The 21239-nt window shown below is 41.9% G+C and overlaps 1 protein-coding gene across 1 annotated transcript in view; it reads right to left on the reverse strand.

Moving 5' to 3' along the window:
• Window positions 1-21239, reverse strand: part of LOC105488757 (importin 7) — a 65498-nt gene that overhangs the window by 35351 nt on the left and 8908 nt on the right. Inside the window, exons 2-4 of the mRNA XM_011753152.3 lie at window positions 10425-10506; window positions 4502-4655; window positions 3054-3212 (exon numbers count right to left, since the gene is read on the reverse strand). Of these exons, the coding sequence (XP_011751454.1) occupies window positions 3054-3212; window positions 4502-4655; window positions 10425-10506 (395 nt within the window). The remainder of the gene's footprint in view (window positions 1-3053; window positions 3213-4501; window positions 4656-10424; window positions 10507-21239) is intronic.

Genomic DNA, 21239 nt, shown 5'->3' on the forward strand with positions numbered 1-21239 from the left:
CTCTAATCCCAGCATTTTGGGAGGCCGAGGCGGGCAGATCATGAGGTCAGGAGACCAGGACCATCCTGGCCAACACGGTGAAAACTCGTCTCTACTAAAACACAAAAAATTGGCCGGGCGTGGTGGTGGGCACCTGTAGTCCCAGCTACTCGGGAGGCTGAGGCAGGAGAATGGCACGAACCCAGGAGGCGGAGCTTTCAGGGAGCCACTGCACTCCAGCCTGGGCAACAGAAAGAGACTCCATCTCAAAAAACAAAAAACAAAAAACCAAACAATCAAATTTATAACTATACAAAAGCAATTCCAGTATCCTCTTTTTTTTATTTTTTATTTTTGGAGAAAATGCCTCACTGTCACCCAGGCTGGAGTGCAGTGGTGATCATGGCTCACTGAAGCTTCAACCTTCCAGGTTCAAGCTATCCTCCCACCTTAGCCTCTTGAGCAGCTGGGACTACAGGCATGTGCCACCACACCCGGCTGATTACTTTCTTTTTTTTTTTCTGCAGAGAAAGGGATAGAAACGGGTTCCACTATGTTGCCCAAACCGGTCTCCAACTCCCGGGCTCAAGTGATTTGCCTGCCTCAGCTTCCCAAAGTGTTGGGATTACAGGATGAGCCACTGCTCCCAGCCCCAGCTTCCATTATTAAGGAGTCAATAGGCAGACTAAATTTGTAAAATACAGATTACTGATTATAGAAATCATTATTCTAAGAGCCACAGCTTATCTTTCTGGAATAGATACTATCAAAACAGCTTTAACTTGGTTTTCCATAGCACATCCCAGTTGTATTTATTGGTACCCCTCTTCCTTAAGAGAGGAAATATAAAGAATTGAGTGAGTACATTTTAAAATGATAATGGGAGACTCTTTTTAAAAGCTAGATTTTTTTTCCTACCAGTTGAAATGAGTAACAAAGTAAATCACCAGGAATAAAAAATACAAAAAGGAATGTTCACATTAACAATGACTGCTAAAGCTATTAACACAATCTACTGACAAATTATTTCAAATATTACTTTAATGTGCTAAGAAATTATACCTAGCATATATTTTAAAAGTTTATCTATACCTTCGAGTTGATAAAATAACAATTCACGAAAGAAAGCCATTTGTACTCTCCAATCTGATTATACAAACTACAAGTATACACAAAATTCCCTTTAAACACTAACTAATATGATGCAGCTCTCTCTATTTATCCATCACAGGTCCATCACCCACCCTAAGAGACTTTAAATACTTGTTCTGCATCAGATATTCTCTCCTACCTCCCTCAATACCCTGAATAGTGGACTGGGAGTTGAGTGGTACTAGTTGTCAATCTAAGCTAATGAGTAAAAAATTACGGTACCAAACTTATTACTACCCTGTAAGACCTGAACATTCCTGAAAGTATGAAAATATGACACTAATAAAATTCTACTACCACAACGCTATGATGTGTCAAACTGGAGAACCATACTCACAGAAAATCCTTAAATACTAGTCTTATCACTATTCTGTTAAAAAAAATTTTTCAGTGGTTCTTAGTATCTAAAAGATCACATCCAAATTTCCCATTCTGGCACTCAAAACCCTCTTTAACATGGTCCCAATTTACCAGTCCAAAATTATTCCCAACCTCTCACTGGGAATTATCAATACCATTAAGCAGTCTCCTCACTACCCACTAAAGACAGGTTCTCACATTTCCATCTCTTTCTTTGTTCATACCACTCCATATGGTGTGACACGCCTTCCTCTTCATGTTCTTTGTGTTCCTTCAACTGACAAGCATTTCCTGAGATCTATGCTCCTGAGGACCACCACAAATTCCAATTTTTCCATAAATTTTCTTAGAACTGCTTCAGTCCACACAGATCCCTTGTGAACACCTTGTGCTTCACAACGAAACACTGGCTGAAAATGAACTGAATTCCAATGATGTAACAGCCTCCTGTATCTCCCATTTAAAAATCCCTGTCATATTCCCTCCTGCTAAGATTATGGGACAGGACGGACTTGAACCTCCTCAATGATATTGACAGCTTATTGCTTTTATTTTCTCCAATTTTAGTCACTCAGACTAAACTCTAACAGAACTGTAACAGCTGGAACATTCCTTAGCAGGAAGATGGGTATCTGGTGGGAACACAAGAAAACACCAGTACCAATGCTGTAAATGGTATTGTTTCTCTCCTGCTCAGAGAACAAAAGCAGCAGTTCATCAGCCACTTTGAGATGGGACCCAAAGAGAGTATCGGAGGCTAACTATAAGTCCCAGAATTAGAGGGCTCACAATGGCATCTGTGTAGCTGTTAGGATTGGCAATAAAGTCACCATCATGGTATAAAACTCTTCCTTATGCCTTCCTCATAATATCCCATCAAACCTTTTCAAGTGCCTATCAACTACAGACTTAAAAAACTCCTTCAACATGTGGCCTACCACTCTCAGTGCTATACTTCAACTTTCCAGGTTAGATCTTTTTTTCCTGATCCCTAAAACAAGATCTAAAATAATCACTTGGCCTAAAATCTTTTTTTCCTAATACTAATGACATATATGAACTATAATCTGCTTAAATATGCCAACAATGAAATAGGTGAGTGTGAATCCCCCAAAACACACTGATTAAAGAAGATCACATGAAATTCCAATGAATTCTCAAAGAATCAGAGGGAGGTTCCTAAACTGAGATAAAAACTCAAAGAAAAAAAGCCACAAGTAATAAAGAGCTTTAATCCTCAATGTATTCTGATCACCTTCACATTTTAGAAAACTTATCGGAAGGACTTTTATCAGCACGTATTGAGGAGCCCAGCTTTAGAGATAACTTAGTTTTTGAATAGGTAAAGAGACAACGATTAAGAAAAAAGGGCACAAGGAGTTTCTTAATAGAATAAAGAAACTGCAGAGTTAGAATGCTACTTCAAAAAGAAAAGAATAAATTGAAATTACCATATAACTCACTAATTTTATTATCTATAATTTTACATGTTCAAACTGGCTTAAATTTTCCCAACTTTTCCTACTTCTCAAAGCTCTACAGGAATTGAAAGAAACACTTACTCATAATTTTTCACAAGCTGATAAAGGCAAAGAAGAATTCCTAGCCAACAAGCACTGTTATCGGACTGAAGATAAAAGCCAATTTTGTCCACAATGGCAGTCCAGCGGCTTGGATAATCATGTTTGATGATGTGATGAATGCATGTAGTAAGCTGTACCCTGAAAGCCAAAAATACACAGTAAGGAAAAAATCCTAACTAGGTAAGATTTTGCTAACTCACAGAAAGGAAAATAGAGTTTAGCCAAAATCTGATTTTAAAATAACCCATGTGATGTTAGATGTACACAGAATATATTTGATTCAGAATAAGTCACTGAGCAAAACGAAACCCAACAAATGTTACAAATACAGGTGTTTTATTTTTCATTCCTATCATCAATAAACAAGTTTCATTTAAGAACATCAATTAGGCTGGGTGCGCTGGCTCACGCCTGTAATCCCAGCACTTTGGGAGGCCCAGGCGGCAGATTACAAGGTCAAGGGATCAAGACCATCCTGGCCAACATGGTGAAACCCCATCTCTACCAAAAACACAAAAACTAGCTGGGCCTGGTGGTGCACACCTGTAATCCCAGTTACTCAGGGGGCTGAGGTCACTCTGCCCGGCCCACAAGTTTTATATGAGGTTTTTGGTTTCATCAATGTGAAATCAAACCATAGTAAGAAAATAAATTACAGGCCAGGCATGGTGGCTCACATCTCTAATCCCAGCACTTTGGGAGGCCTAGGCAGGTGGATCATTTGAAGTCAGGAGTTCCAGACCAGCGTGGCCGACATGGTAAAACCTTGTGTCTACTAAAAATACAAAAATTAGCCAGGGATGCTGGTGCACGCCTGTAATTCCAGCTACTCGGGAGACTGAGGCAGGAGGATTGCTTAATCCCGGGAGACAGAGGTTGCAGTGAGCCAAGATTTCGCTACCTCACTCCAGCCTGGGCGACAGAGCAAGATTCAATCTCAAAAAAAAAAAAAGCTAAGGCATTCTCCTGTAATAGCATTTGTTGCGTAAGTTTTCTGCTACAAAAAAAAAACAGGGTTATATGTTCTAAAAAGACCTCAAAAGCCCCCCAGAAAAACAAAACACAGGCCGGGTGCGGTGGCTCACTCCTGTAATGCCAGCACTTTGTGAGGCCAAGGCAGTTGGATCATGAGGTCAGGAGATCGAGACCATCCTTGGCAACATGGTGAAACCCTGTCTCTACTAAAAATACAAAAATTAGCTGGGCGTGGTGCTGTGTGCCTGTAATCCCAGCTACTCGGGGAGCTGAGAGGCAGGAAAATCGCTTGAACCCAGGAGGCAGAGGTTACAGTGAGCAAGGATCGCACCACTGCACTCCAGCCTGGCCACAGAGAGGGAGTCCATTTCAAAAAAACAAAAACAAACAAAAAACAAAAAACCCTGAAAGTTACATCCCTGCAGAAATGGGTAAATTTTAAAAACACATACCTGATGAGCTCAGGAGAATGGATAATGGCTTCTACAATATTTTCTCGAATACAATGGCGATCTTCTTCTGGAATAGTATAAGGGGATATATCCCCTGGTGCTGTTTCTCGATCAGGCCAATACTGTGTTATCATATTTTTCAAATAGATAACACCTAAAATACAGATCAGTTTGACAAAAGAATGTTTACTGTGAAAGTACTGTGAAAATTCCTTAAATGTTCATACCTCAAGTATTTCTTTCAGACCACTGTTTGTAAAGCTATGCTTTCATTAACAAAATACTACATTAAATTATTTTTAAAGTTGATAATGCACAAATTGAACACTCAGTTACAGCAATCATGCACAAGGTTATTACTAATCACATAGCGTAAGAAAACTCTGCAAATAACCCCAGAGAAAACTGGTTTTTTTTAACGTCACAACACTTTTTACCCTGTTTTCTATATGAGAGTTAAATTAAATCAAACCAGTTTTCTAAATGAAGCCTCTCAAGACAAAACCATCATACACACCCCAACATAGCTTCTACAACTCATCACACAAAGGTAATAAAAAAAACAATTCTTATCACAGAAAAATCATAGCATACAAAGGTTCTTAATCTATAAATTTAAGTATTTCAATCCCATACCACTTCAAATTCAAATTATGTTATGGGAGAATTTACTGTGTTCAGAAATTACAGATTACTATTTTTCCGTCAGTTATCATACTGCTACCTTCGCACATTGCTATTTGACAAGTTAACAAACTGATGAAGTGGCAAAATCTAGGTTGCTAGCAATGCTTTTTACCCAGCACTTTCAGAGAGAGGGGGACAACAGAATCACAAATGTGTAAGATGTACTGTAAAGGGAAACTGTCCAAAATTAATTCTTAAATTCTGCAAAACACTGGATCGTCTCTAATTAGCAATTCTTATCTCGAGTCCTGTACTTTTTTTTTTTTTTTTTGCGACAAGAGTCTCGCTCTGCTGCCCAGGCTGGAGTGCAGTGGCACCATCTGGGCTCACTGCAAGCTCCACCTCCCTGGTTCACGCCATTCTCCTGCCTCAGCCTCTGGAGTAGCTGGGACTACAGGCGCCCACCACCACACCCGGCTAATTTTTTGTATTTTTTTAGTAGAGCCGGGGTTTCACCATGTTAGTCAGGATGGTCTCGATCTCCTGACCTCGTGATCCGCCTGCCTCGGCCTCCCAAAGTGCTGGGATTACAGGCGTGAGCCACCGCGCCCGGCCTCGAGTCCTGTACTTATTTGAACAAGGATAACCGACAGAACTGGGATTTTTATATTCTAGTTTGCTTTAATTTAGGAATTAAATATTCGATCTTATAGTATTTCAAATAGATTAAGACTATATATTAAAATACCCCTCAACAAGGTTTTTTTTTTTTTTTTTGAGACAGAGTCTCGCTCTGTCGCCCAGGCTGGAGTGCAGTGGCCGGATCTCAGCTCACTGCAAGCTCCGCCTCCCGGGTTTATGCCATTCCCCTGCCTCAGCCTCCCGAGTAGCTGGGACTACAGGCGCCCGCCACCATGCCCGGCTAGTTTTTTGTATTTTTTTAGTAGAGACGGGGTTTCACCATGTTAGCCAGGATGGTATCGATCTTCTGACCTCGTGATCCGCCCATCTTGGCCTCCCAAAGTGGTGGGATTACAGGCTTGAGCCACTGCGCCCGGCCTCAACAAGGTATTTTTATGAGATGGAGTCTCGCTCTGTCACCAGGCGGGAGTGCAGTAGTGCGATCTTGGTTCACTGCAACCTCTGACTCCCTGGTTCAAGCGATTCTCCTTGCCTCAGCCTCCCAAGTAGCTGGGATAACAGGCATGCACCACCATGCCCAGGTAATTTTTGTATTTTTAGTAGAGACGGGTTTTCACCTTTTGGCCAGGATGGTGTCGATCTCCTGACCTTGTGATCCGCCCGCTTTGGCCTCCCAAAGTGCTGGGATTTATAGGCGTGAGCCAACATTTTAAGATAAACTACACCTACGATAAAGAGTCAAATAGGACCAACAAAATCCAGGTTATTACTACTACAGAATTTTGGTTCTTTTTCTCCAAAACAGAACAGAGACCAACATTAAGACCACACAACAGTCCCAATGTCTCTGGACGCAATCTCTGAATATTTCCATTCTAAGTAAAGAATGGGATATATATGCTTATGTGATTTGGAATGATAAACATTTTTTGCCCCATCAAAACAGAACTTGGTACTGCACTGTAAGGATCTAATGGCCGGGCATGGTGGCTCACGCCTGTAATCCCAGCACTTTGGGAGGCCGAGACGGGCGGATCACAAGGTCAGGAGATCGAGACCACGGTGAAACCCCGTCTCTACTAAAAATACAAAAAAATTAGCCGGGCGCGGTGGCGGGCTCCTGTAGTCCCAGCTACTCGGGAGGCTGAGGCAGGAGAATGGCGTGAACCCAGGAGGCGGAGCTTGCAGTGAGCCAAGATCGCGCCACTGCACTCCAGCTTGGGGGACAGAGCGAGACTCCGTCTCAAAAAAAAAAAAAAAAAAAAAGGATCTCATGATTCAGTCTACTCTAGCCAGAATAGATACTCTAGCAAAGACAGAATGAACTAATCATTCGAAATCTAGCAGATGAAACCACCATATGCCATGCACTACAGAATCTCATTCCAAGAACATAATTTTTTTTTTCTTTTTTGAGAGAAGGTCTCAAGTCTGTTGCCCAGACTGGAGTACAATGGCATAATCTCGGCTCAGCACAACCTCCATCTCCCAGGTTTAAGCGATTCTTCTGCCTCTGCCTCCCGAGTAGCTGGGATTACAGGTGCATGCCACTACCACCCGGCTAATTTTTTTATATTTTTAGTAGAGACAGGGTTTCACCATGTTGACCAGGCTGGTCTTGAACTCCTTACTTCAAATGATCCACCTTCCTTGGCCTTCCAAAGTGCTGGGATTATAGGTGTGAGCCACCGTGGCCGGCCCCAAGTATATAATTTTTAAATTAGTGATATTTTAAATTTTTTGACCAATTCCATAGTTTAACTGCTTCCAATTGTGTACACACTAAAACAATTTCCCAGTGTAATTTATTTTTCTAGTACACATAACCAAGTCTCTAGAATTTATTAATATCACTCCTAAAGGCCAAACACTTAACTGTATAGTAAAATTTTGGATTTAAAGGCAGATTCTTATCTAAAAATGGGAAAATGTAAACTTTACTAGTAAAAGATAAATGAGACTTGAATGTATATAAAAAAGAAACAAGACCAGGCACAGTGGCTCATGTCTTTGATCCCAGCACTTTGGGAGGCTCAGGCAAGAGGATCACTTGAGGCCAGGAATTCAAGACCAGCCTAGAGGCTAGGCGTGGCAACTAAGGCCTGTAAATCTCAATACTTTGGAAGCCGAAACCAGCCTGGGCAAGACAGTGAGACCCCATCTCTCCCCCCCCCCAAAAAAAAAAGACCAGCCTCAGCAACATACTGAGACTCCATCTCTAAAAAACAAAATAATTAAGATGGGTGTAGTGACACATGCCTGTAGCCCCAGATGTTTGGGAGGCTAAAGCAGAAAGATTACTTGAGCCCAGGAGTTTGGAGATTCAGTGAGCTATAACTGAGTCACTGCACCCCAGCCTGGGCAAGGATCAAGACCCTGAGGAAGAAAGGAAAGGGAGGAAGGGAAGGAGGGAAGAGAAGGAGGAAGGGAAGGGAAGGGAAGGAGGAAGGGAGGGGAAGGAGGAAGAGAAGGGAAGGAGGAAGGGAAGGAGGAAGGGAAGGAGGAAGAGAAGGGAAGGGAAGGGAGGGAGGGAGGAAGGAAGGAAGGAAGGAAAGGAGACAATAAAAATTATTACCCTTTTCTATTAAATTTAGAAATATTTTCAAAAAGATTTACTGCTGACCCGGGAGTTCAGTCATTTACATAAAATTGTTTGCTTTTAAAAAATCATGGCCAGGCATGGTGGCTCATGCCCATAAAACTAGCACTTTGGAAGGCCCAGGCAGGCAGATCGCTTGAGCTCACAAGTTTGAGACCAGCCTGGACAATAGGGCAGGACCCCATCTCTACAAAAAATACAGTTAGTGGGGCATGGTGGTGCTGCCTATAGTCCCAGCTACTCAGGAGGCTGAGGTGGGAGGATGGCTTGAGCCTGAGAGGCAGAGATTGCAGTGAGTCAAGATGGAGCTACTAAATTCTAGCCTGGGCATTATAGCCAGTTTGTCTTAAAAAAAAAAAAAAAAAATCCTATCTGCCTAGCAGAGTCCAGGATATTTAATTAATTAATTTACAGTGATAAAAAATTTAAATTCATTTATTTCCTGAGTACCTACACTGTACTAGGCAACATTTTAGGCACTGAAAATGAAAATATACTGTTAACAAAACAGACCTGAGACTAAATTCTATTTCTAAAAATTGAAACAGTTTACTGCACATGGCATATTATGGCTAATTATTTAGCTATTAAAATATGAATCTGAAGGCCGGGAGCCGTGGCTCACACCTGTAATCCCAGCACTTTGGGAGGCCGAGGCAGGCGGATCATGAGGTCAGGAAATCAAGACCATCCTGGCAAACACGGTGAAACCCCGTCTCTACTAAAAAATACAAAAAATTAGCTGGGCGTGGTGGCGGTCACCTGTAGTCCCAGCTACTTGGGAGGCTAAGGCAGGAGAATGGTGTGAACCCGGGAGGCGGAGCTTGCAGTGGGCGGAGACCTCGCCACTGCACTCCAGCCTAGGCGACAGAGCGAGACTCCGTCTCAAAAAAAAGAATCTGAAGACCGGAACCACATAAAGAAAAGGGAAATGCTTAGTATACAACATTAAGTGAAACAAGGAAAACTTTTTTTTTTTTTTTGAGGCGGAGTCTCACTCTGTAGCCCAAGCTGGAGTGCAATGGCGCGATCTCGGCTCACTGCAAGCTCCGCCTCCCGGGTTCATGCCATTCTCCTCCCTCAGCCTCCCAAGTAGCTGGGACTACAGGTGCCCGCTAATTTTTTGTATTTTTAGTGGAGACGGGGTTTCAGCGTGTCAGCCAGGATGGTCACTATCTCCTGACCTCGTGATCCGCCTGCCTCGGCCTCCCAAAGTGGTGGGATTACAGACTGCGCCACCGCACCCGGCCCCAACAAAATTTTTAACAAAATAGGTACAGGGGAAAAGAACAGCAAGAAATAACACAAAAATGTAATATGTTTTTCTAGAATGATGAAATTATTGGTACTTTATATTTCCCATAACAAAATTATTACATCTGCAAATAAATTAAGAAGAAATGAAAAGGCTGGGCGTGGTGGCTCACGCCTGTAATCCCAGCTACTCCGGAGGCTAAGGCAGAAGAATGGCTTGAACCTGGGAGGCAGAAGTTGCAGTGAGCCGAATTTGCACTGCTGACTCCAGCCTGGACGACAGAGTGAGACTATCTCAAAAAAAAAAAAAAAAAATTAAAAATGTAAACTCCATTATTTTTTACAAATTAACATAATATTCGGAAAAGTATGCCACATTTTCAGACTATTTGATACTAAGGGAAGTGGCTCAATATGTTGAACAGGAACTAAAAATAGTATAATACTTTTTTTTTAAACTGTTAAAATGCAAAAAGGTGTTAAGAGATGACTATATAAACAAACAAGTTTGAGTCTTGTTTGAATCACTCATCAGGGAAGGACTCTAAAAATACACAGAACCTTTTAATAAACCCCATCAATTTCTATTTGAAGCTTCTTTTTTAATTCAACTAAATATAAAATTATTCCTTTAAACTCTGCCACCAAATATCAAGGTACCTGATGTTAGCTGCAAACACTGAAGGTAAATTACCTGGGGGGAAAAATTGCCAAAGGGCCATCCCAAGATACTTCTGCTGTTTGATTATGAACCTTTTAAACAATAGATTACATACACTCAAAATAATATAGGAAACTTGCCTGCCTGTCTCACAGGTAAATCCAGCTGTTCCGACATAGTAATCTGGAGCAGTGTTGAGACAAAATTCAGAGACTTGTGTGCCTACAAAGAAAAAAAGTCCATTTTAAATTTCTGCAAATAAGTGTACTTTCAAATAACAGATCAAAGAGGCTTCAATACTTTTCCATTGCTTGGCTCACACAAAAGGCTCTTCATAACCGGTTCCAGCCTTATTTCTCATCACTCCCTTATACTGAACTTTAAGGAATGTAATGACTTAAATCCTAAAACTTTTTGGATGTCTGCATTTGCCTGTATACCACTGCACTTCCCATTTATCCCAACTAGCATTCTTTTTTCTTTAATTTTTGAGATGGAGTCTGACTCTGTCGCCCAGGTTGGAGTGCAGTGACGCAATCTCGGCTCACTGCAACCTTTGCCTCCCAGGTTCAAGCAATTCTCCTGTCTCAGCCTCCAGAGTAGCTGAGACTACAGGTGTGCATGACCACACCTGGCTAATTTTTTTTTGTTTGTTTTATGAGACAGAGTCTCACTCTGCCACCCCCAAGGCCCGAGTGGAGTGGCGCAATCTCAGCTCGCTGCAACCTCCACCTCCTGGGTTCAAGCGATTCTCCTGCCTCAGCCTCCTGAGTAGCTGGGACTAGTGCCACCATACCCAGCTAATTTTTTGTATTTTTTTAGTAGAGATGGGGTTTCACTATATTGGCCAGGCTGGTCTCGAACTCCTGACCTTGTGATCTGCCTGCCTTGGCCTCCCAAAGTGCAGGGATTACAGGTGTGAGCCACTGTGCCCGGCCCTAATTTTTTATATTTTTAGTAGAGTTGGAGTTTCACCATATTGGCCAGGCTGGTCTCGAACTCCTGACCTCGTGATCCGCCCTCCTCGACCTCCAAAAGTACTGGGGTTACAGGTGTGAGTCACTGCGTCTGACCCCCAGCGAGCATTCTTTTTTTTTTTTTTTTTTTTTTTTTTTTGAGACAGAGTCTCGCTCTGTTGCCATGGCTGGAGTGCAGTAGCATGATCTCAGCTTACTGCAACCTCCGCCTCCTGGGTTCAAGCGATTCTTCTGCCTCAGCCTCCCAAGTGGATGGGGCTACAGGTATGCACCACTATGCTTGGCTAATTTTTGTATTTTTAATAGAGACAAGGTTTCACCATATTGGCCAGGCTGGTCTTGAACTCCTGACTGTGTGATCTGCCGCCTTGGCCTCCCAAAGTGTTGGGATTACAGGCATGAGCTACCATGCCAGGCCCTCCAACTAGCATTCTTAACCTACACTGGTGACAGCAGCTCAATAACAATATCCTCTGTGATACCTGTTTCCTCTTTCAAGTAATTTCTCCATAGAAACATTTCATTAAATGGCCAGACACATACGAAATCAATAAAAATGAACAGTTTGGTCCAGGCATGGTGGCTCTGGGAGGCCGAGGCGGGCGGATTGCCATGAATAGTTTGGGGGTAGTTTCCAAGGTGGTGATAGTGTTATTTCTTGATATGACTGCTGTTTTATACAAGTGTGCTCAGTTTGTGAAAACTGACTGTACCTTTATGACCACCTTTGTGTATACATGTTACATTTCAAAATAAAGTTAAAAATCAATAGCTTTGAACATACAATAAAAGAATACAGACTATATAATCATAATGTAATAAATACATTCATATGAATATGCAATAGAATTTCGCACATTTTAAATTTTTTAAATTTTCCACATTTTACATTATAGACCTGGATCACTTTCATTAACAGTACAAAAAGGTTACATATTCCTAAATTTGTCATATTTGCTTCTGACTTTTTTTTTTTTTTTTAATTTTTTGTTTGCTTTGTTGTTGTTAGAGATCAGGTCTCGCTATGTTGCCCAGGCTGGTCCTAAACTGCTGGGCTAGGCTCAAGAGCTCCTGCCTTAGTCTTCTAAAGTGCTGGGATCACAGGCGTGAGCCACCACACCTAGCCTGCTTCTCATTTAAAGAACTGAACATTTTATCTTGAAATGGTGGGCAAAACAATCTTTTTAAAATGAACATTCAAGTTAAATCTCTTCTTGTATATTTTCTCAGTTTCATTCTCCTTTGTCCCAATATAACCACCACTTACAATGTCATCTTTTAGCTCAATGTTCACATGAACAATATTCTGGTCTGTATTTTAGTATATTCTTTTGTATGTTTGTTTTTTGAGACGGAATTTCACTCTTATCACCCAGGCTGGAGTGCAATGGTGCAATCTCGGCTCACTGCAACCTCCGCCTACCAGGTTCAAGCGATTCTCCTGCCTCAGCCTCCAGAGTAAGCTGGGATTACAGCACGCCCAGTTAATTTTTTTTTTTAGTAGAGACGGGGTTTCGCCATGTTGGCCAGGCTAGTCTCAAACTTCTGACTGCAGGTGATCCACCCGCCTCGGCCTCCCAAAGTGCTGGGATTACAAGCATGAATGAGCCACCCATTCCCAGCTATTTTAGTATCTTCTTACAGACTTTACCCCATTCTGCAACATTCTTATAGAGAATTTTCCAGCTGGGTGCAGTGGCTCATGCCTGTAATCCCAGCACTTTGGGAGGCTGAGGTGGGCAGATCACTTGAGTCCAGAAGTTCAAGACCAGCCTGACCAAAATGGTGAAACCCCATCTCTACCAAAAATATAAAAATTAGCCAGGCGCATGCCTGTAACCCCAGCTACATGGGAGGTTGAAGTATGAGAATGGCTTGAACCCCAGAGGCAGAGGTTGCATCGAGCCAAGATAAGGCCACTGTACTCTATCCAGCCTGGGTGACAGAGGCTCTGTCTCAAGAAAAAAAGGAAAAAAAAAAAAAACAAACAAAAAAACCACACAAAGACTGGGTGCAGTGGCTCACATCTGAAATCCCAGCATTTTGGAAGGCTGAGGTGGCTGGATCACTTGAGGCCAGGAGTTCAAGACCAGCCTAGCCAACAAGGTGAAACACCATCTCTACTAAAAATACAAAAATCAGGCCGGGTGTGGAGGATCATGCCTGTAATCCCAGCACTTTGGGAAGCCACGGTGGGTGGATCACTTGAGTTCAAGCCTAGCCTGGCCAGCATGGTGGAACACTGTCTCTAATAAAAATACAAAAATTAGCCGAGTGTGGTGGCGCATGCCTGTAATCCCAGCTACTCAGGAGGCTGAGGCAGGAGAATCACCTGAACCCGGGATGCAGAGGTTGCAGTGAGCTGAGATCCCGCTATTGTACTCCAGCCTGGGCGACAGAGTGAGACTGTGTCTCGGAAAAAAAAAAAAAAAAAAAAAAAAAAAAAAAGCCGGGCATGGTGGCTCATGCCTGTAATTCTAACACTTTGGGAGGCCAAGGCAGGTAGATCACCTGAGGTCAGGAGTTCGAGACCAGCCTGACCAACATGGCAAAACCGCATCTCTATTAAAAATACAAAAATTAGCCAGGCTTGGTGGCAGGCACCTATAATCCCAGCTACTCAGGAAGCTGAGGCACAAGAATGGCTTGAACCCAGGGGGCGGAGGTTGCGGTAAGCCGAGATAGCGCCACTTCACTCCAGCCTAGTCAAAAGAGCGAGACTCTGTCTTAAAAAAAAAAAAAAAAAATTCTCCTTTGAATATAAAAAATGGTTTCACATTAGAATCTAGACTTTATTCTTTCAATCACTCCAAAAATTACTTATTTAGGTGTTTGTGGTATAAGACATTATGCCAGGAGCTGAGACTACAGGGTTGAATATGACAACCAGGCTCTATGACCTCATAGCAACTTACAGTGTTGTCAAGAAATACAAGATAATCAAACAGATAATTGCAATAAAGTACAATCGGATATAATTGCAATAAAATACAGTCGGCGCCCCCATACCTGTGGGTTCCAAATCCACGAATTCAACCAACCACAGATGAAAAATATTTGGGGGAAAAATTTTTAAATAACAATACAATAAAAATAATACAAACTTAATAATACAAGTACAGCAACTATTTACATAGCATTTACATTGCATTGGGTATTAAAAGCAATCTAGAAATGATTTAAAGTGTTCAGGGGGATGTGCACAGGTTATAAGCAAATACTACACCATATAAGGGACTTCAGCATCCATGAATTTTGGTATCCGTGGGGGTCCTGGAACCAATCCCTCATAGTTACCAAAGGAAAAGTGTGTAATGGAAGAAGTAGCAGTATGGAAGAATCAAAAGGAGGATCGCCTAATGCAGAAGACCTGAACAGAAGGAGTTAGGTGGATGAAAGGGAGGTATTGACCCTTTTCACTACCCTAGATGTGAAGACTACCAACACTATCACTTTACTTAAACACCCTTCCACCTATGCCATTCAGCGTACCATTTTTTTTGGTCTCTTTCTCAGGCTCCTTTACTGATTTCTCATCCTGTTTAATCTATAAATGCTAGAATTCACCAGGACTTGGTCATAGGCCATCTTTCTTCTTCCCAGATGATCTCATCCAATCACTACCTTTACAAAGCATAATTTTCCCCTCAAAATTATTACTCTACTTCCCTGTACCACTTCTTCCAACCTCTCATCACTATCCTCACAGTAATCCTCACCACTTTCCTCTTCATCAACCCAATTTAATATATCAAGTCCTGTCAATTCTATATCCAAAATCCTTCTTTAAAATGTATCCATTTTCTTCATTCCCATGAACACCAACCTAGTCCAAGTGACTATCATCCCTCTTAACTATTTGTGCCCCCAATCATTCTCCATTTAGCAGCCAAAGATCTTTTAAAATTATAAATCAATCCCCTTTAAACAAACCTTTTAACAAGCTTGCTTTCTACTGCACCTTCCAAGGTCCTACATGAAGACATCTCGTCCCTGCCATTTTCTTCAGCCTCATTTTTTTTTTTTTTTTTTTTTTGAGACGGAGTCTCGCTCTGTCGCCCAGGCTGGAGTGCAGTGGCCGGATCTCAGCTCACTGCAAGCTCCGCCTCCCGGGTTCACAGCATTCTCCTGCCTCAGCCTCCCGAGTAGCTGGGACTACAGGCGCCTGCCACCTCGCCCGGCTAGTTTTTTTGTATTTTTAGTAGAGACGGGGTTTCACCGTGTTAGCCAGGATGGTCTCGATCTCCTAACCTCGTGATCCGCCCGTCTCGGCCTCCCAAAGTGCTGGGATTACAGGCTTGAGCCACCGTTCCTGGCCTTCAGCCTCATTTTTAAAAACTTTCTCAACATGCTCTCCTCACTGCCCCACCTACCAGCCTTTCGGTTCTTTCACCAAGAAAGAAACATATTTAACAGATACAAAATCACAACTAGATAGAACTAGTAGGTTCTAGTGTTCTATAGCACTGTAGGGTAACCATACAACAATTTATTGTATATTTTCAAATAGCTAGAAGAGCAGATTTCCAATATTCCTAGCCCAAAGAAATGATACACATTTGAGATGAATATGCTAATTACCCTGATTTGATCATTACATTGTTGTATACATGTACTGAAATACCACTGTACCCCATAGATATTTATTATACAATTATCATGTATCAATTAAAAAATAATAAAAGCAAAAAGAAACACATTACTTCATTTCAGAGTCTTTGTGCATGCTGTGTATCCTTCTCTTGCACGCTCCACCAGTTAACTGGTTCACAGTTTCACACTGTTTGGGTCACTGCTTAAACATTATTTCCTTAGAGAAGCCTTTTCTGCCTGATCACTCAAGCTAAAGCAGGGATCCCTATTGCTCTCATAACCATTATTTTCCTTCATAACGCTTATTACATGTTTGTGTACTATATTTGTAGATGGTTCTTATGCCTGTTTCTCCTATTAGACTCTAAGCCCCACTAAGTAAGGACTATACTGTTTATATCCCCAGTTCTTCATATGACACTTGGCATTTAAGCTATTCAAAAAATTCACTGAATGAATTGGAAGAGCCAAGAAATAAATGCCTTGGAAGATGTGATTGCCTAGGGGCAGTATAGAGTGAGAAAGGTTTTTACATTTAAGGGACAGACGGATGAGCCCGAAGGACATTACTATCCACACTACTAGGGCACTTTTCAGACCATTTACATTACAGTATATATCTTATCTCCTACATCAAATCATGAATTCCTGGAATGAACTGCTGCAATCAGATAGTCTTGGTTATAAATCGAGGTGATGCCACTTCCTAGAATGCTAAGCCTTCAACAAGTTGATGCAGTAAATCTAAGTCTCAATAACAAAATAAGAATAATAAAATCTACTTCACAGGATGGCTATGAGGAGTGTATAAAACAACACAGGTGCACGGTGGCTCATGCGGTCAGGAGTTCAAGACCAGCCCGACCAACATGGTGAAGCTCCGTCTCTACTAAAAATATAAAAATTAGCCGGGTGTGGTGGCACACACTTGTAGTCCCAGCTACTTGGGAGGCTGAGGCAGGAGAATTGCTTGAACCCAGGAGGTGGAGGTTGCAGTGAGGCGAGATCGCACCACTGCACTCCAGCCTGGGTGACAGAGCAAGACTCTGTCTCAAAAAACAAACAAACACAACACAGAAAATATCTTAGCAAATATCAAGACATAACAAATGTGTCTTGATATGGATATATCCTTTATATGTCCATATTCAGTAGAATCTCACCTTCCTCAGAGTATGCTCTAACATCAGGAAGGTATAAGTCGATATATAGCCAAGTTACCCTTTAGTTCCTTAAATTGTCCATAAAGCACACATATATGGTTTTGTGTATACAACCTCTCTTTAGCTCCCAACATTGAAGTTTTTCCTTAATTTGAAACAGGCTACTTTATATGATTAGAACCCCAGATTAAGCTGTTGGTTTATGTTTGGGAGCTATGTTGGAACAACAAAAACTGCCCAGCACAGTGGCTCACACCTGTAATCCCAGTGCTTTGGGAGGCTGATGGAGGAGGATCACCCAACGTCATGAGTTCAAGACCAGCCTGAGCAACACAGCAAGACACTACCTCTATAGAAAATTTTCAAAAAAAAAAAAAAAATTTTTTTTTTTGAGACGGAGTCTCACTCTGTCGCCCAGGTTGGAGTGCAGTGGCTCAATCTTGGCTCCCTGCAACTTCTACCCTCCGAGTTCAAGTGATTCTCCTGGATCAGCCTCCCGAGTAGCTGGGATTACAGGCACCCGCCACCATGCCCGGCTAATTTTTTTTTTGTATTTTTAGAGACAGGGTTTCACCATCTTGGCCAGGCTGGTCTTGAACTTCTGACCTCATGATCCACCACGCCCAGCCTAAAAATTATAATAGCTGGGAGTGGAAGCATGCATTTGTAGTTCGAGGCTACAGTAAGCTATGATCACAACACTCCACTCCACCCTGGGCAACAAAGCAAGACCTCAACTCTAAACAACAACAAAAACCACCACTGTTTTTGTTGGCTGGACAGATGTACAGCTACATTATGTGCATTAAGGCAGGAAAATCTAATCTATAGTAATAGAAGTCAGAAAAATAATAACTTGGAGGAGGAACAGTATTGAATAGGAAGAGTATCAAGGAAACTTTCTAGGCCAATGAAAATGTTGTATGTGTCTTGGTCTGGGTGCTGGTTACCCAGATTTAATTTAAAAAAACAAAACCAAGACTATTTTTACCCCAACTTTCACAGCAGCATTACTCATAATACTCTAAAAGTGGAAACAACCTGTATGCCCATCAACAAATGAAAGTAAAATGTCTTATTGATACGTACAATAGAATGCTATTTGGCAATTTAAAAAAATGAAGTACTGATACATGCTACAACAATGCATGAACTTTGAAAACATAATGCTACATGAAAGAAGCCAGTCACAAAAGACTACATATTATATGATTCAAATACATGAAATGTCTGGAATACACAAATCTATATAGACAGAAAATAGGATTGTTGCCTAGGGCTAGGATGGGGGTCAGAGATGGAACGGGGAGTGACTGGTAAGATAATGAATTTTCTTTGTCGGGTCATGGAAATGTTTTAAAGACTAGGTGATGGCTGTACAACTGTGAACATACTAAAAGCCACCGTATTGCATACTTTAAATGTGTGAATAATTAAATTGACAACACTGAACTACGAAAATAAGCACTTATCATTTTATTTTTTTTGAGATGGAGTCTTGCTTTGTCTCCCAGGCTGGAGTGCAGTGGCACAATCTCGGCTCACAGCAACCTCCGCCTCCCAGGTTGAAATGACTCTCCTGCCTCAGTTTCCTGAGTAGTTGGGATTACAGGGACATGTGCTGCTACGCCCAACTAATTTTTGTATTTTTAGTAGAGATGGATTTTCGCCATGTTGGCCAGGCTGGTCTCCAACTCCTGACCTCAAGTGGTCCGCCCAGCTCAGCCTCCCAAAGTTCTGGGATTATAGGGATGAGCCACCATACCTGGCCCAACACTCATCACTTTATTAACCTTATTAATTACCTTCGAAAACATGTTAAGTTTTAAAAGTGCAATTGATTAAAAAAAGCATAACTTTCAGCCAGGCGTGGGGTCTCACACCTGTAATCCCAGTACTTTGGGAGGCTGAGACGGGTGGATCACCTGAGGTCAGGAATTCAAGACCAGCCTGACCAACATCGTAAAACCCCATCTTTATTTAAAAAAAAAAATACAAAAATTAGCCAGACGTGGTGGTGGCTGCCTGTAATCCTAGCTATTTGGGAGGCTGAGGCAGGAGAATCACTAGAACCTGGAAGGCAGAGGTTGCAGTGAACCAAGATTGCGCCATTGCACTTCAGCCTGGGGAAGAGAGTGAGACTCCGTCTCAAAAAAAAAAAAAACCAAACAAACAAACAAACAAACAAAAAAACACCCTCCAGAATGCCATGCGCAACATGCTGGATGGAGAGCTGCTCAACCGCTACCTGTACCTGAGCACCATTGAGCACAGCAAGCTCGCGAAGAAGATTGGCACCACGCCCAACATAATCCTGGACGACTTGCTGGAGAGAGACCGTATCACCGCCCACTTCTAGCCCCGTGGATGCCGTTACCACCAGCACCACCACACTACCTCCCACCCCCATTTTTGTACAAAACACAAGGAAAAACATTTTTGTTTAAAAAAAAAAAAGTAACTTTATAACTTTCATACAAGTAAGCTAGAGTAAGAATAAGAAAGAAAGGATATTTCTGCTAGCGGGGATATATAGCACAAGCAATCTCAACCAGGAACATCTATCTAGCTGCCCCATACGCATTTCTATCCACCTGAAATTCCTAAGACAGGAATACTTGTATTCTCCCAAAGAAGATAACAAATGAGGGCCAGATGTGGTGGCTCATACCTGTAATCCCTGCACTTTGGGAGGCCGAGGCGGACAGACAACAAAGTCAGGAGTTCGAGACCAGCCTGGCCAACATGGTGAAACCCCATCTCCACCAAACATAATTAGCTGGGCGTGGTGGGGGGGCACCTGTAATCCCAGCTACTCGGGAGGCTGAGGCTGGAGAATGGCTTGAACCTGGGAGGCGAAGGTTGCAGTGAGTCAAGATCGCACCACTGCACCCTAGCCTGGGCGAAAGAGTGAAACTCCATCTCAAAAAATAAAAATAAGCTAAATTAAAAATATCACTAGCATCAATCTTTATCACAAAAACCCTCTAAAATTTGGGTAATTATGATATTATTGTCAACAATTTGGCAAACATCAATACAGGCCTCAGAAGATGCTACAATAGATCTTTTATATGAGTCAAAATATAAATGTAACTTCTGGATGCTGCCCCTAATTATATGCCCAGTAGTCCCCTTCTCAAGCTCCTGGATTCTAACATAGAACTAAAGCACCAAATGAGTCATTATACATCATTAATTAGGGCTAAACCTCCTAATACTCTACTTTTAAAAGCTCCTAACCATAACACAAAACCACCTTCCTACACATCTTTGAACCTTCTCATTATCTGTCATCAACTCAGATAATTTCAATAGTCACCTTTAATTCATCTCATCAAAATTCTTCAACAAACCCAACTCCATTCTTCTTACTAGTACTGACAATGCGCCAGACATTATGGAGAAAAAAGATCAGTATGAAGTTATGTTGGGAGTTTAATTCCAATTGGACTAATAAGTAAAATTTCAAGTTAAAACCTAAGGGACGTAAACTCAGAAATCGGAGAAAAGACTTTGAACAGTGAAAGATAAAAATGAATTGGTAGGGCCGGGTGTGGTGGCTCACGCCTGTAATCCCAGCACTTTGGGAGGCCAAGGCAGGCGGATCACAAGGTCAAGAGATGGAGACCATCCTGGCCAACATGGCGGAACCCGTCTCTAAAAACACAAAATTAGCTGGGCATGGTGGCGTATGCTTGTAGTCCCAGTTACTTGGGAGGCTGAGGCAGGAGAATCGCTTGAACCTGGGAGGCAGAGGTTGCAGTGAGCCGAGATCGCGCCACTGCACTACAGCTGGGAGACAGAGATTGTCTCAAAAAAAAAAGAAAAAAAAAAAAGAAAAAAATTAGATATTGCTTTTCAAAGGTTACCGATAGTTGAAGGCATTTTCTCAGAAAGTCTTCAGTTTGTTTAACCTCTCTCATTTAGGAGTATCAACATCCCTTTCTTTTTTCTAAATTTTTTTTACTCATTTTCAAAAGTAATTCATGCTCATTGGTAGATAATTTATTCAATCTATGTAAAAAAAAGGAAATGAGGCCTGTTGTGGTGGCTCGCGCCTGTAATCCCAGCACTTTGGGAGGCCGAGGAGGGCAGATCACCTGAGGTCAGGAGTTTGAGACCAGCCTGGCCAACGTGATGAAACCCCATCTCTACCAAAAATATAAAAAAATTAGCCGGACGCGGTGTTGGTTGCCTGTTATCCCAGCTACTCTGGAGC

The sequence above is a fragment of the Macaca nemestrina genome, chromosome 12, assembly GCF_043159975.1.
Source record: "Macaca nemestrina isolate mMacNem1 chromosome 12, mMacNem.hap1, whole genome shotgun sequence".
Lineage (NCBI taxonomy): Eukaryota > Metazoa > Chordata > Mammalia > Primates > Cercopithecidae > Macaca > Macaca nemestrina.